Raw genomic sequence first — 14,805 nt, forward strand, 5'->3', positions numbered from 1 at the left:
GAAGTCAGATATCTCAGTGGGAAACTCTGACTACCCATCTTATTAGCTCTGTGATCTTGGACAAGAACATTGACCTCTTTGAACTGTTATATCATGTAAAATTATGATAGTATAACACTAATCCACAGAGTTGTGATGGTTATATGTGAAAGCACATGAAATGGTACCTGAAATACAGTGGTTTTCAAAAATTATTTTCTTCTGACATAGAAAATGGTAACAAATCAGATTTGCCTAAGAAATACAGTTTATTACAAAGAGATGGAGATGCACTGGGTCAAATTCCAGGAGTAACACTTTAAGCAATTAATAAAATGATCCTTACAGGATTAAAAGGGTTAATAAAGCTTCTAAAATGCAGTTGGCTCCAAATTGGATGACTGTAGCCCAACATTGAATATCTAAATATTATTCTGATACTTGCCTCCTTTTATCAAGAGATACTGTGATGTCATCTTCTTAAGGCATTTCAAAGTGATTGTAAACTTTGTGAAGCATCAGAAAAGGAATTGGAGAGTAAAGGATAGGATTATGTTTATTAACTCATTTTCCTTCTACGCAATTCAAGAATTTATGTAAGCAAGAGGCAAAGGTACCAGGATGTATCAACTCTGTCACATTCCTCTTACAGAAGTATCCTATAACAGCAGAAGTATGATCCTCAATATCTGAGCACCTTAAAATACAAAAACTTTTGAAAGCTGGAATTCTTTTGACCTGTTAACGGATATTTGGGGCAATTTGCATCAGAGGCGTCTTCATGTTCTGTCTTTTCATGCTTTCTTTGGAATACCAGCCCTTTTTGGATTTTCCTTTTGTTTTTATTTTAAAACTTTCTTAAATTTTTATTTTACTTTGAAATGTATTGTGTTAAATATGCCATGACTGTTCAAGAAAGAGACTCTAAAAATATGCTTCCCTAGGTTTCTGGATCTACCTCCCCCATCAAAACTACCTTAGCGCATAATGCTAATTGGCAATAATGAGGGCAAATACTGTATAAACATGTCAGTTAAGACAGCTATCAATTTTGAGGCACAATCCTTTGGAAAGCCATCCACTCTTTAGAAAAACTATTTGGGGAATTAGCAATACTCATTTTGCATAAACAATGAATTGAAATGAGAATGGAGGGAAGTGATAATGCTATAAGGCTGCAAGTTTTCAAAGAAAAAAAACCCTGAAGTTGAGTTGTATGGATACAAAATGTGTTAAACCTTCTGCCAAGCCAGAAAGAATAAATATATATTGTTTATATATTTGTACATAAATATGTGCATATGTATGTGTATGTATGTCTCTTGTCTAGAATGTATCCTGTCTTATTCCCAGGTAATACATATATACATACACACACATATATATTCTACAGGTGAATGATAAAATATGTGTTTTTCTAATCTAGCCAGGGATTACCACAGAATTACTAACCAAAAGCATCACATGTCCCACTGATTCTACTCCTCAGCTACTCTCTTCCTCTTACCTCAAATAACCATTCAGGAGGGAATGCCACTGTCAATTCTATAAGCTCAAATACAGAACCCTGAAGTCATTTAGTGGTTTAGGGCAAATCAGAGCCATGGCAGAGATCAGGTGTCTTTTTGCAAAAGTTCTCAAGTGCATTCTCCTTTGACACCCATTCTAACTCTGCCCTTCAATAGTGATATGACCTGGGACAAGGTCATTTTCCTTTTTCCAATTCCATTTCCTTACATGTGGAATGAGATTAATATCTACTCTATCTTATGTTATTGTATAGACAAATCTAGGTTTAATGGAAATGGGGATGTGCAGAATGCTGGGTCTGGATGGTATGACAAATTGTAAGACAAAAAGGAGCCAAGGTCCTGAATATGAAATAACATGTACGAGCAACTGACTTCTGGAAAACTAGTCTGAAGCAGCAGAAAAACAGCCCAATGGTGACCTTGTGTCTCTTTATGGTATGTGTCTCAATTGTACCATCAGCCAGTAATAAATCTCAGCTGATATTGCAAGCCTACAAGGGACTAGTAGATTGTGATTTTGTGTATAAAAAGCCCTGTACCAGTTCCTTCCTCAAAGTTCTGTCCACAGAGCCAAAACTCTGATGGGTTGAGTTCCCCTGCCCAATGATAAGCTGAGTACAATCTTCATGCTGAGAAAAGTTTATTTTCCTTTATCAATAATGAGGATTAAGAGTTAGTGCCTTTTGAAGCTGTTTCAGAACTTGTATAGCACGACTGAGATAGGTATACTGTTCTTCTTGTCCTTTAGAAATAGGGTCAAGCAGCCCATGGACAAAGGACTCACCTCTAGGATTGATGTCTGCACTTGGAGGATCTGTTCATGGCCTTTGAGCTGCCGGATGCAGATTTTGCAGGACAGCTGGGTGGTGGTGGGCGTGTAGCGCTCCAGGGAGAAGGCACAGTGCAGGGGCTGCCGGTTACTGCACCACACGCGGGAGAATGGGACTTCCTGCAGGGCAGACGGGGGAGAGAAGAGGGGTATGGTGTGCAGAGCCCAGCTGAGATGAGCAAAGAACACGAGAGACTGAATAGCAATTATGATGATGATGACGATGATCGCAGCAAAGATAACTGCCTAAGTGATGTTGGTGGAATTGTTGTAGAAATAATGTTCCAGCATTATGCCAAGCAGCACAAACATAATTAATGTCAATTCCTGTTGATAATATTTGAATTCCAAAACCACAATGCGAGAGCTCAGATTTCACTTGGTGACACACACAATTAGAAAGAATACTATCAAAAATTAATCATCATGTTTTCCCACTAAAAAAATATTCTTTAGAAGACTCCTATGGTCCATCCTTCTACCTAAGCCTGAGTATCTTCTCACTTAAATGAAAATTATGCTAAAGAACTGACTAACCAGAACTTATCCTCAGACCACAAACTCATGCAGGATTGGATAAACAGAACACAATATTGCTAATGTATCCAGCATAAAAATATTATTGCAAAATCACATATATATACATGCATCCCAGAAAGAGACACAAACACACAGGGCCTCCCCAGCGTAGTCTAGTTTACCAACTCCTTATTCATTTAATTCATCCATTCCACAATTATGTGTACGGTGCCTGCTAATGACCAGACACTGTATCAGATAAACAGTAAGAAAAATAAGAAATTAGGTTTGGTCCCCACTCTCAAGCGACTTACAGACAATTGAGTGGCAAAAGTAATTTTTACCGAATGGGGGGGGAAATTATAAGATCTTTACAGATCACCCTTTTCCTCAATACTAGCCATGCTTGGCACGAATTGGACTGTGCTCAGGCACATGGCTTTACAATCATGTGAAGCAGAGGTCAGTCATTGATATTCTTTCATCTACTAAAAAGTCTCTGCTTCCTACTCAAATCAGGCTGGGGTCCTTGGCAATGGCCATGTATACCCAACCTGTAGTAACCTTCATCCTCACTTTTTTCTCCTTTTTGTATCTCATTAATGTGCTCTTATACCTGTTGGTATAAACATAATTTTCTCCAGTACTAAGAACGAAGGGTGGCAAAAGATGTTTCAAGTCTGGAAGTTTGATACTCTGAAGTGTGACTGGTGATGAAGCCAGCATGTGTTGTAAGTCCAAGGGCCGTGATTAAAGTTCAGTCTAGTCACTTTGAGGAACTATAAGATACCTAGATATTCCTGAGCATGCTTGTTTGTCTCCTAAATTTCTCTATAGGAAGTCTCACAGATCCTGATTTGGGATCCTTCCTGAGAAGACCAACCAGGAGGGATAGATTTTAGATTGTTGCACCCTTGAAGAGAGGAGAGCCAGCTTTAGGGAGTACGAGAGAACAAAAGCATTAACCTCTACCACACATCCCAGCAATGCACGTGAGAGCTTTGTGTTTTTCTTTTGGGTGTTTGTTCTTAATCCTGAATCAAGGGAAAGGCAGTGAACCTTTGTCTCTAGAGGTAGAGACAAGGACTCAGAGAAGTCTATATGTGTGACACTTTGCAGCATATTTCATTGACTTTATTCCTGTGCAAATTGTGGGCCATTAGTATACCACACTATCTTTGCCATTCTCAGGTCTCCCCAAATGACAGGTGCTGGAAGTCTGAAAACTACATTTCACAGACTCTTGCCAGCAGGGAGTTCACATTTTCACTCTGCCGATGAAAGGCATTTGTGCTAGACTTGGAAGGTAGAAGAGGAGTGGAAACTATCACTGCTCCTCAAATACCAGCAAGATGACAGGACAGGTGAGGTTTGCAGGGGCTTCAGGACGTTCCCCTGAGAACCATCTGCTTCAGTGCTATTATGTTTCTCTGCAATTCCTGAACTTTCTGGTTTTCTATATCATTAGTGGCTTTCTCTGACTCTGGCTCTACGAGGCTTTCGTAGGGTTCTGTGAGCACATAAATCCCTCGATTAAACTTCTCCCTGGTTGAAATATCTTGAGTGGTTGCTGTTTTCTTGACCAGTACAATTCTCTAATGGAACTCCAGTGGATTTGAAGTTCTCTTAGATAACCTCTAAAATGAGCAGGACAACAACAAGAGGTGCCACCTCTGGGTTCCACAGAGTGGCTGTTGTCTAGGGGAATGGCTGGGAGCTAATGTTCACTAAGGAAGCTCTTGACTAGGGCACAACTTGCATATACCACTAGCAAGACAGCAGGGGTCCATTTAATGGTACCTCTTTCCCACTGTCTTCTTATACAGAGAGTTTTACTCGCAATCTCTTCTCTTTCCCTCCTGGTAGTAGACATTGCAGCAGAGGGCATTTCTGATCAGTGCAGCCTCCTAGCAACCTTTAGAGGAAGTCATTTTCTTTCTTTCTTTCTTTCTTTTTTTTGTTTGCTGAGGCAGATTCACCCTGAGCTAACATCTGTTGCCAGTCTTCCTCTGTTTTGTATGTGGGTAGCCACCACAGCATAGCTGCCAACAAATGGTATAGGTTCATGTCCAGGAACTGAACCTGGGCTGCTGAAGTGGAGCACACCTAACTTAACCACTAGGCCACAGGGCCGTCCCCTAAAGGAAGTCATTTTCCCTAGAACACTCAAAGATGACTTTTCAACTGCACCAAATTCTACACCAGATAAAATAAATAATATGTGTTTACAAGTTCTGCCATTTCTCCTTGTTGCCCAGTCTCACTCTTTTCATGCTCCTCCTGAGCCTTCTTTGGTTTTGTAAGGCATAAGTAACCTCTATTTCACATCTCTTCCTGAAACACTTCTCTTTCTGCCTATTCAACTCTTCAAGGTCCCGTGTGCTCACATATGCCCAATTGCCATCTCTCTGTGGAGGACTCCAATAGTTACATCTCTGATATTTATCTCATTATCATTAATCACTAGCATTATACCTCTAATCACTATAAATCATTTTATTTGGCCTTTATTTTCTCTGATAACTCTACCTTATGAAAACTGATTATCAGCACCTCTCTCTCTCCCTCATTGTCATTCTTCTCCAATTTTCCTCTCTCCATTAATGATCCTCTTCTCTCACCTCATTATAGCTAACTGTAGTAACCTATTCACCAATCTTCCTGCCTCACTCTCTACTACACAGAGCTAATGAGGGGGTTAGGACTTGAGTGGAGAGGGAAACAAAGCAGTTGATTGGTATTCTTCAGGGAATAGCATTATGGTCTCTCTTTTACCTCTAATCATGAGTAGGGGACACAGACCACCTGGGAACCGTGCTTTCAACACAAGATCCCTTTGTTCGGGGGACCAGAATGGCCCCCTGATGCCTGCCATGTTAAACACAGTCCCTGCGTGGCCTTCAAAGGCTTCCATCATCTATTTCCCCATCCCTATTCTCTCCATTCTCAAATAAACTCTCTTCTCTAAACCAGTGGATTTTTATAGAGTTACTTTGCACCATCTCTTTCAATGAAAGTAACTATAACATAGAGCTCTGTGGTTAATAGGTACTTTTGGCTAACTAATGAGATTTTGCCTAACTAAACTTAGGAGGTTTTTGTTTTCTAAAACTGAAACTTGAGTCATTACAGTGTAATATAAGTGCCTAGACTTCAAGGATAGACGGAGCTGAATTCAAGTTTTGGCTCTTAAACAAATCTGCATTTTTTGCTGTGAATTTGAATCTGTGGTAATACTCACCTTCCTAAAAAGTAGGACTGACCATTTATTGAAAAGTGTCTTCTCTGTTATGACTTACTAAATTTCCTGTATTTTCTCCTGAGACCATTGGAAGAAAGGTAAAAGGAGTAATGCCCACTGCAGAGATGATGTTTCCTTGCAGAAAGACGTGAGAATAAGCACACACATAAAAATCCTCTTCTCTCCTTCCACTCCACTGCACACAATCAAAACATTTTAAAAAACTGATTTGAAAACAGGATCAAAAGAATATTTTTTGTTGTTGACTTGAGTAGCAGCTGCCAATAGTGCTCAACAAAATATTTAAAAATAATAGAATTAGAAGGACTGTGATTAGTGGGTTTTCAGGGCAATCATCTTTGCTTTCATTTATTCAGAATAAAAAACACAACACCACCAAGCTGAGAGGAATCATGTGGAAAGTAATATGGGAGGACAAAGAATAGCAAAGTTATGGGTGTTTAAAGAATTCCGGAAATGTTTTCATTTTGATTCCATTATAATTAGGTTCCTAGCAGATGGAGAGAATGTAAATCGTATCCTAGCAGGAGACAGACACTGGGTTCTTCAAGATACACAGCGTGCTAAAAAGACAGCTGCTTTTATCCTAGGGAGGTGACAGCCTGACTTTGTGTTTTGTAGAATTTAGAAAATAAATTAATATTTTATTGTATACTGTTTATTACAGCTTTTCCACCCCACAGTCAGCAAGGAATAAAGGAAACGGTGATTAAGTAGAACTCAGGTCCCAGCAAGACTGTTTAATTCCTGGAGGAGGGTTCCTAAACCTGGGGAGGGGACAATAGCATATCTCTAATTGTGATAGAATCTTAAAGAGCTCGAGAAGAAAAGTGGAATAATTGTAGCATTGTGGGCCTCTGAGTCAAGGTTGATGGGTGCTGCTGTAACCAGATGTCCTAAGAGCTCACAGACCCTTGCCTTTCCTCTCACTCATCATACCTGGCTTCATAAGAATTAAGGGTTGTAGCATAACATTCCATAAATTTTAGTCCTCCAGAACTTAAACCAACAAGACTTAAAATCTAGTCTTCCTATACACAGTCTCTCATCACAGCTCTGGGCCCAACCTTGAACTCACACCACTCTAAAAACATTTCTTGTGCAGTGGGTTGGTGTCTGATAGGGCAAATATTCTTTGCACTGGATTGTTCCCAGGCCTGTGCCTTCCTGGGAAATTCCACTTTTCCCAGAAAAAAGCAGGAAAGTTTCTTAGAAGAGCAGGCTTTGGGGACCAAATGGCATATGTCCATTCCCAGATTCCTGATCGGAAGTGAGAGAGAGGAATAAGAAGACAAAGATACCAGCACTCTTTGTGCACTGAGTTGGAAGATGACAGAAGATGACAGGGAGATTTACCAGTTGAAGGAGAGACCTATAAATGATGTCAGGCATTGTGAGATATTCTATCTCCACAATATCTCTGTGTTAGTTCCTATCCACTAAGCCCTAATGAAAAGCCATTCTCTATTATCCATGCCAAGTTTGTCAGTGCAAGTGCTGTTCTACATAAGGTGCGAGAAGGCTGAACACAAACCCTCTCCAAAGTGCTTACTTCTGATGCCCAGAAAACACAACATAGCCATCAAGGCAAGCACAGTATGTATTCACACAAGCTGGGGGGTTTCAATGATGACAGGGGCGAGGAATTGGTGGTACGGGTGGCGAAGAGAAAGGAGGAATAGAGCAGAAAGCCATTTGTGGGTGAGAAAAATGAAGTGGAAACAGAAACTCAGTGGATAGAAAAGGAAATTGTTTCTCAGCCTTCCAAGACTCCTTCAAATTATGCTCAATTACAGAAGGAAAATATTTACACATGTTCACAACTTCCATGCAATCCATCCCATCCCAGCGGTAAAGCCTGTTGAGTTTTCTTGTGAGCCAGTGCCCTTTGGCTTTGCCCGGTTCTGTTGCATCCTCTAAGGGCAGCAGGTATTGAACCCTTCAAGCCTTTTCTGCACAGGGCTCTCTTTGGAATCCCTGGTGTTGAAATTATTAAGTGCTGGTGCAAGGTTACGGTTTTTTCATTTGATTTTTTATCTCCAAGCACTAAACTTAATTGTTACTTTGGAGTGAGTAACTTGTGTTAGATCCAGTGAAGGGGTGCCCTTAAACCTATAAAGATTAATACAGAGGAATTTCCATGACTATCAGGACTTGTTTTAATACCCTGAATTTCAATTTGGACTAGAAACTTTGAATACTGCTTTCTGGAAAACAGAGACACCAAGTCTAGAACATCATAAAATACAGTTAGTCATAAAAAAAAACCTCTCTCCATAAGGAAATGTGCCAAAAACAAAAGTTTTGTGGCCATGAGTGATGTTCTTGTTGCTTCCAATGCACTAAAACTGTACACGGAGGGGCAATTCCCAAGGAAATGAGAAGTATGAAAAGCAAATAGGAAAATATGACCTTGTCTAATTTGAAAATGCTGAATTTTAGAAGTTGAAAGGATTGGCAGTTCAAGTTTTTTCTAACTCTCATAGTGCAGTCAAGGTTGTTCTCTTTGTGGTTTGGCTTGTTCCCATTCCGACACCTGGTATACCTCATGTAAGTTTTCTTTTTTAAATGAGTGTTGCAAGGATGGAAAGGTTAAAAACCCGCAGGGCTCTGCGAGTTATGTTGATGGGCAGAACAAAGAAGTTTGAAAGCCTCCTGTGATTCCAAATCAATACAAATCTACCAGAAGCTTTTCCAGAGTTAAGGAAATGTCCTGTCACATGAAGCACAGATGACTCTGGCTTAAGAAAGTCCCGTAGAGCAGCTGGCTGCCTATGATGAAAATACTTATCACTGGGAATTTCCATAGAATTCAGTGGCAGGGTCACACATTGAAAAGCAACCTTTTTATGTAAACATCTACTCAAATACCCAAGGAGACTCTCAGGGATTCTGCAGTCTTTTTAAAAAGTCTCTGATGCAGAGATATGTGAACAATAATACTATATAAATATGTTTATATATTTATAAAAGGATTCTAGAGGCATTATCCTTTCTTTGCCTCTCAACTTGTAATTTCCTCTTCCCATCTTGCCCAATTCATTTGACAGCAAGCACTTCATATATTTAGGACAGAATCTCTTGTTCCCACTTGGCCAGTCGTAGATCTCTACAACTCAAAATCATCACTTTTAAAAGGTTTCTCACTGACATCCAGTTCATTCATTGCTGAATATGATTAAAATAACGTCTCATAATGAAGAGATGAATAAAATACAAACCAACAAACAAACCTTGCTCTGAGTTGCTAAATTACCATCTTCAACCTATATGGAGCGACAATGTAAACAGGAGAGAGAAGAAATGTCACATTACCTCACATACAAGCACCTTTTCTCCACCTGTTAGAGACCTGAGAATTTACGACAATATGTTTCATTCCCTGTGTGTAGTCCAAACTGTTACATTTCTGTGACAGTTTTCAATTTAAATGCATACTTTTAAGGGAGGAGGAGAGTCAAGAGTACCCTCACCAGGATTTGTGACAGGTTTGCTGGTTGAAGCAAAGCTGTTTCTGTTAGAAACCCATTTGCCCGGTACCTGGCATGCAGTGAATGGTTTAATTCTCCAGAGGAATGGGGGGATGTCAAGGACAGAGATCTGAAGACTAAAGGTATTCCCTTTGAAATGCAGCAACTTTGGCTCTTCCAGGAGCTGTCCGCCTTGATGCCTTTCATCTGAAACCACTTCCTATAGGACAGGGAAAAGAGAAGAGGCACGCAATGAAGTACCAGTTTCTTCCACATTCTCTTTCCGTAGATAGCTATGCTCACTACCATGTATCTCCCAGAAAGAGATAAACAGCATAATGGACACACATTCTTTCACACCCCCATATCCTTGCAGGGTCAGGATTAAGGACCAAAAGCTGCTGAGTAATAAGGATTTGGGCAGAAAGAAACAATTGTTCTTTATTATATCTGTTGCTTAGGCTTTTAAGCCTTTCTTTAAAAGACTTCCCCTCCCTCAAGCAAACTGTAATACTGTTGTTTCCCCAATTGTATGCAGTTCATTCTGGTACAACTATGATCAAGGGATGTATTCATATTTAACCTGACACATCATCATATGTGACACTAAAGGTAGAAGCAACTCCTCTCCACTCTGGTTCACTTGTTTGTCACCAACACAGGCATTATACAATATCTATTCTTTGGCTCAAAATAAATGTTATAGAGTGCACGTACCATGTTTATTTGTGGTAATGTTCATAAAAGTTATTACGTCAAAAGGCCAAGAAAAAATAAGCTACTTATTGTCAGTTTTAGCTCAGAAAAAAGACATCAAATTCCTGTGATAAATAATTCTGTATCTTTCACTGAGAAATCTTTATATCTAATACAAACACAATTCATACACATTCTATTGAGTAAACAATTTAATTAGTTCCAAATTTGTGGTTTTTAGAATCATATTGGAGAGATGATAGGACAAGTGAAATAACAGAGCAGATATGAAGTCTATAAACTATGAAACTACTGTGGGGGTGAGGCTTTAAGTGTTAATGGAGATAAAAGATCTCCCTAAATCCATGCTTAAAAATCACCATTAATTAAGTTATAATTTCCTTACAGAGCTAGGAAAAATAAGAACATTGAAATCCTTTAATTATGTCCCATAATCTTCCCAGATTTTAAAAAAGATTGTAAGAAGTCAGGCAAATAGGTTTATAAATACAATAGAACTTACATTTCAATTATCAGTGAGTAAAAACAGCTTCAAAGGCTTTTCTTATTCATCTCTTCTCTATGTACAGAATAACATTAATAAAAACTTGTCTGACTAAGAAGCAGCTGTCCAGCTTTTATCTTTCATATACACATAAACTGTTAATAGATTGCTAATATCATCTCTCAGGACAAAATGATTCAATGCCAATGTCATTTTCTCCAGCTCTTTGGTCTTGGTATTGAGAGAGGTATTTCTTGAGGCCCTGAGTCAGCCCTGAACTTTCTGTGGTGATGAAAATGTTCTATATCTGTGCTGTCCAATGTGGCATCCACTAGTCACAGTGGCTATCATGCACTTGAATGTGGCTAGAGTGACTAAGAAATTGAATTTTTAATTTTAATTAACTTGAGTTTAAATACTCACATGTAGTTATCAATTACTATATTGAACAGTCTAGTGCTAGGAAATTCATCACATTGTGGATCTAACAGTTGGATATAACAACATGGTAGCCAGTGTCTGATAGGAGATACAGACAGTGTACAGACACCGGCAGGATGGGGAGGAAATGGAATCCATTCCAAAGGCTGACTTTAGATCTTTTACAGATGTTGGTCACTGGTTCCTTCTTATGAGATTTACTGAGTGTCTACCGGATTTATACTTGCGCTGGACTCTGGGTGTAAAGAAATGAAACTGTCTATGCCACCAAGGAGCTCACAGTCTAGTGAGAGGGTTAGAACAGTAGGCACATGATTATCACTTAGTGTCTAAGTAGTATAATATATGTATGCCTGGGAGGCTAAGGCAAGACAGAGGTGCCTAACCCAGATGGGAGGAGAGGCCAGGAAGGGAGTCAGGAAATTAATAGAGGAAGTGATATTTGAGCTGAATCTTGAAGTAAAATGGGGGCTAGTCAGGGGAAAAAGAGGGAGAGTGCATTCCAGACACTGAGTAGGGTGCGTACAAAGGCACTAACAAGACAGAGCTGGGATAGAAGGTTGGGGTGGAAAGTGTGTGGCTGGAGATGATGACAATGTAGGTCATGGGCCAAATCATGAATTCTCGTTTGCCATGCTAATGACTTTGTGTTTTATTTTAGAGTAATGTTGCTCAGCTTTTAAGGTGCATCAGAATATTCTGGGGGCTACATATACTCAAGAGAGTACTGATCTTGTACACCAAAAATGGAAGCACAGGATTCTAATCACACTTCTCTGTGGTCTTGGGCAAGTTACTTAGTTTCTGTAGAGCTCAGTTTCTTGCTTGGGTTTATTCATAGCCAAGTAAAAAAATTAGCATGATACTATACTAACCTCTTTTTGCCGTTCTCTCTAGTGCAAGGTTAGAAACAAGTACAAATAAGAAACATGCTTATTAAAACCATATTAAAGCCAGAGAATAACAACAGTGTTGATACTTCAAGGAATGTTTGACTAGGCTCTTGAAAGTGCTCCCCTTTTCTTTAAATCTGACTTGGCTGAATGCACAGAGAAGTAAACTGATGTCAGGAGATGAAGTGACCTGTTCGAGGTCCTGGGTTACTCAGTGTAGAGCTAGGCTCTTTTAGTATTTAGAGAGTACATAGCACTACCACACTAGAAGGGAACTTAATCAAGTTAAACCACTAAGTACCTTATCTACAGATGAAAACACGAGAGCCCCCTAAGAAAGTTATCTGCCTAAAGCCACATGGTTAGTGTCAGAGCAAAGACTAGAACAGGCAACCTGATAACGGTCTAGCGTTTTTTTTCTACTACATTTCCCTGCCTTTTCCTATACAAATTTTCATTTTTTTTTTTTAAGAGTGATGTGAAGGTCAGAACGCTATTAACTCTGTCCCATAAATAACTTTTCATTGGTGCAAGATATTTGTAAAGATGACATAAGTCAGTCTGCGTTTGCCCTAGAGTTACATAGCTGTCTAAGCTGTTCCTGAAATGCATAATGGAGAATATTGGGAATTTTTAAAATGGATATCTACTTATAATTATCACAGAGGAAAATGGTACCTTTTAAAGATTTCTGCTTTAGGGCCCCAAATTTAAATACAATCATGATTTATTTTTGCTTTTTTAGCTTGCTTACTTTAATGTTCACATATTGAACCAGGTATATACAATTAACAGTGTCTGGTAATCTTGCACAAAATATTAAGCAATTATAGTTATTCTGGAAGAAAAAATTAATTATTAAAATGAAGAAGCCCAATAATGAACTAATCATTGTATTTATATATTTGTAAAGGCACAATTGGCTTCAGAGTTAAAGAAATAAACTCCTGAGTACAAGCTTTAACATCTTTTTTTTTTTTGGTATGCTTTTTTTTTGGTGAGGAAGATTGGCTCTGAGCTAACATCTGTTGCCAATCTTCCTCTTTTTTTTTTCTCCCAAAAGCCCCAGTACACAGTTGTATATTTTAGTTGTAAGTCCTTCTAGTTCTTCTATGCAGGATGCCGCCACAGCATGGCTTGATGAATGGTGTATAGGTCCATGCCCAGGATCCAAACAGGCTTCCCCAAAGCAGAGCAAGTGAACTTAACCACTACGCACAAGGCTGGCCCCCTCCAAGCTTTAAAATACTCTCCAAATAGAATAAATTTTATTTAACACAGAATTCCCAGTTACTCCCTTAATCTATTGTGTTCCTCTCAGGGGCAAGGCCTGTACATCTGTATTTTTAAATGCTTCTCAGACGATTCTTATGCCCAGCCAGGTTTGGAAATCAGCTATGCAAACAGCTCTGCTGAGTCAGTTCTGAGTCACGTGGATGGACCACCCCAAGAAGGAGCCCTCAGATTCATTTGATTTTTCCTATCTTTCTCCTACATGACAAGGACCTTCTGTCAAATCTCTGGTTCTATTCTTAAATTGATATCTATGTTAATTAAACTAAAAATAGTGTCTGGCCACTTTATTGCATATAAAATGTACTCAAGCCTCTGGTCGGTGGTTTTTCTAACATCTCTCCTTCATTGTTTCACATTGGGGGTTGCTAGGAATGCAGTTCTAGGAGTTGTGGCCAGGAGAAACTTGTGCTTTGTGCCTCACTGAGCTCTTTATGTTGATTTAATGGGACAGGCAGCAATATTCAGGTGTGCTTCAGGGATACTAAACCAAGGAGGCTGAATTTACATATTTATGAGACAAAACTGTTTGAACTTAAGTGTGCACGTGCACACACACACACACAAACGCACAGAAATTATGTCGCAGTGGTGTTTTCCTTTAAATGCTTTACATGAACAATTTTTCCCAAGGTTGCATTATTGATAAACACAAGAACTACATCTGGAGGAAATCCTCTGAAATTAGATTCTAAATCCACATTAATGCCAAGTTAGTAATGAGTACCGAGAGGTACTGAATAGGAGTGCTGGGAGCAACGGAGAGAAAAACTAGTTGTTTTTTCTTTCTGAGATAGGGCAAAGGCTTAATTCCTTGCTTTCCCTAGGTCAAGGTTTGTTTGAGCTTTGTATGTCTGTGTATGTGTGTGTGTGTGCACGTCTGTATGAGAGAGAGAGGGAGAGAGAAAAAAGAGTGTAATAAAACATAATAACAAAAATCTAGGTCTTAAAATATTACTTCTTTGAGAACATATCACCACTCCTCAAACTTTAGTGTGAATTCATCAAAGGAGGCGGTTCAAACACACACACATAAAATGGCAGCTCTAATTCTGACAGAAACACAGGAGCAAGAGGGACAAGAAGTCCTTTGGTCCTTCACCGTCTCCTCACCAGCAGGAAGATGGCATTTTTATTTTTAAAAAAACATCTGAGCTGATTTAATTTCCCATAGAGATAGTTTTAGATGTGGTTATCAGAAGAGATCTTCAAAAATCTGAAACTAAATTAATTATATCTTACCAAGGTGTGTGAGGTATTTCCTTTTTGTCATTCAAAGAAACTGCTACTATTTTTCAGACAAAACAACTCCAGAGCAAATGAGAAGCAAGCATAGTAGGCCTGCGTGAGGTGTAGAGTAAGGAGGGCATGACTGAAATGGAGAAT

The 14,805-nt window shown here is 39.1% G+C and overlaps 1 protein-coding gene across 9 annotated transcripts in view; it reads right to left on the reverse strand.

Annotated features, from left to right (window-relative positions):
* Nucleotides 1-14,805, reverse strand: part of UNC5D (unc-5 netrin receptor D) — a 492,857-nt gene that overhangs the window by 24,094 nt on the left and 453,958 nt on the right. For 5 of the 9 annotated variants that reach the window (XM_070599133.1, XM_070599132.1, XM_070599130.1 and 2 more), the window contains 2 exons: nt 9,662-9,811; nt 2,296-2,460 (listed from right to left, as the gene is read on the reverse strand). In XM_070599133.1, coding sequence (XP_070455234.1) covers nt 2,296-2,460; nt 9,662-9,811 — 315 coding nt within the window. Of the gene's footprint in view, nt 1-2,295; nt 2,461-9,354; nt 9,388-9,661; nt 9,812-14,805 lie in introns of all 9 variants that reach the window. The other 4 variants (XM_070599131.1, XM_070599128.1, XM_070599127.1 and 1 more) reach the window with 1 other exon arrangement.

This window comes from Equus przewalskii, chromosome 28, assembly GCF_037783145.1.
Source record: "Equus przewalskii isolate Varuska chromosome 28, EquPr2, whole genome shotgun sequence".
Lineage (NCBI taxonomy): Eukaryota > Metazoa > Chordata > Mammalia > Perissodactyla > Equidae > Equus > Equus przewalskii.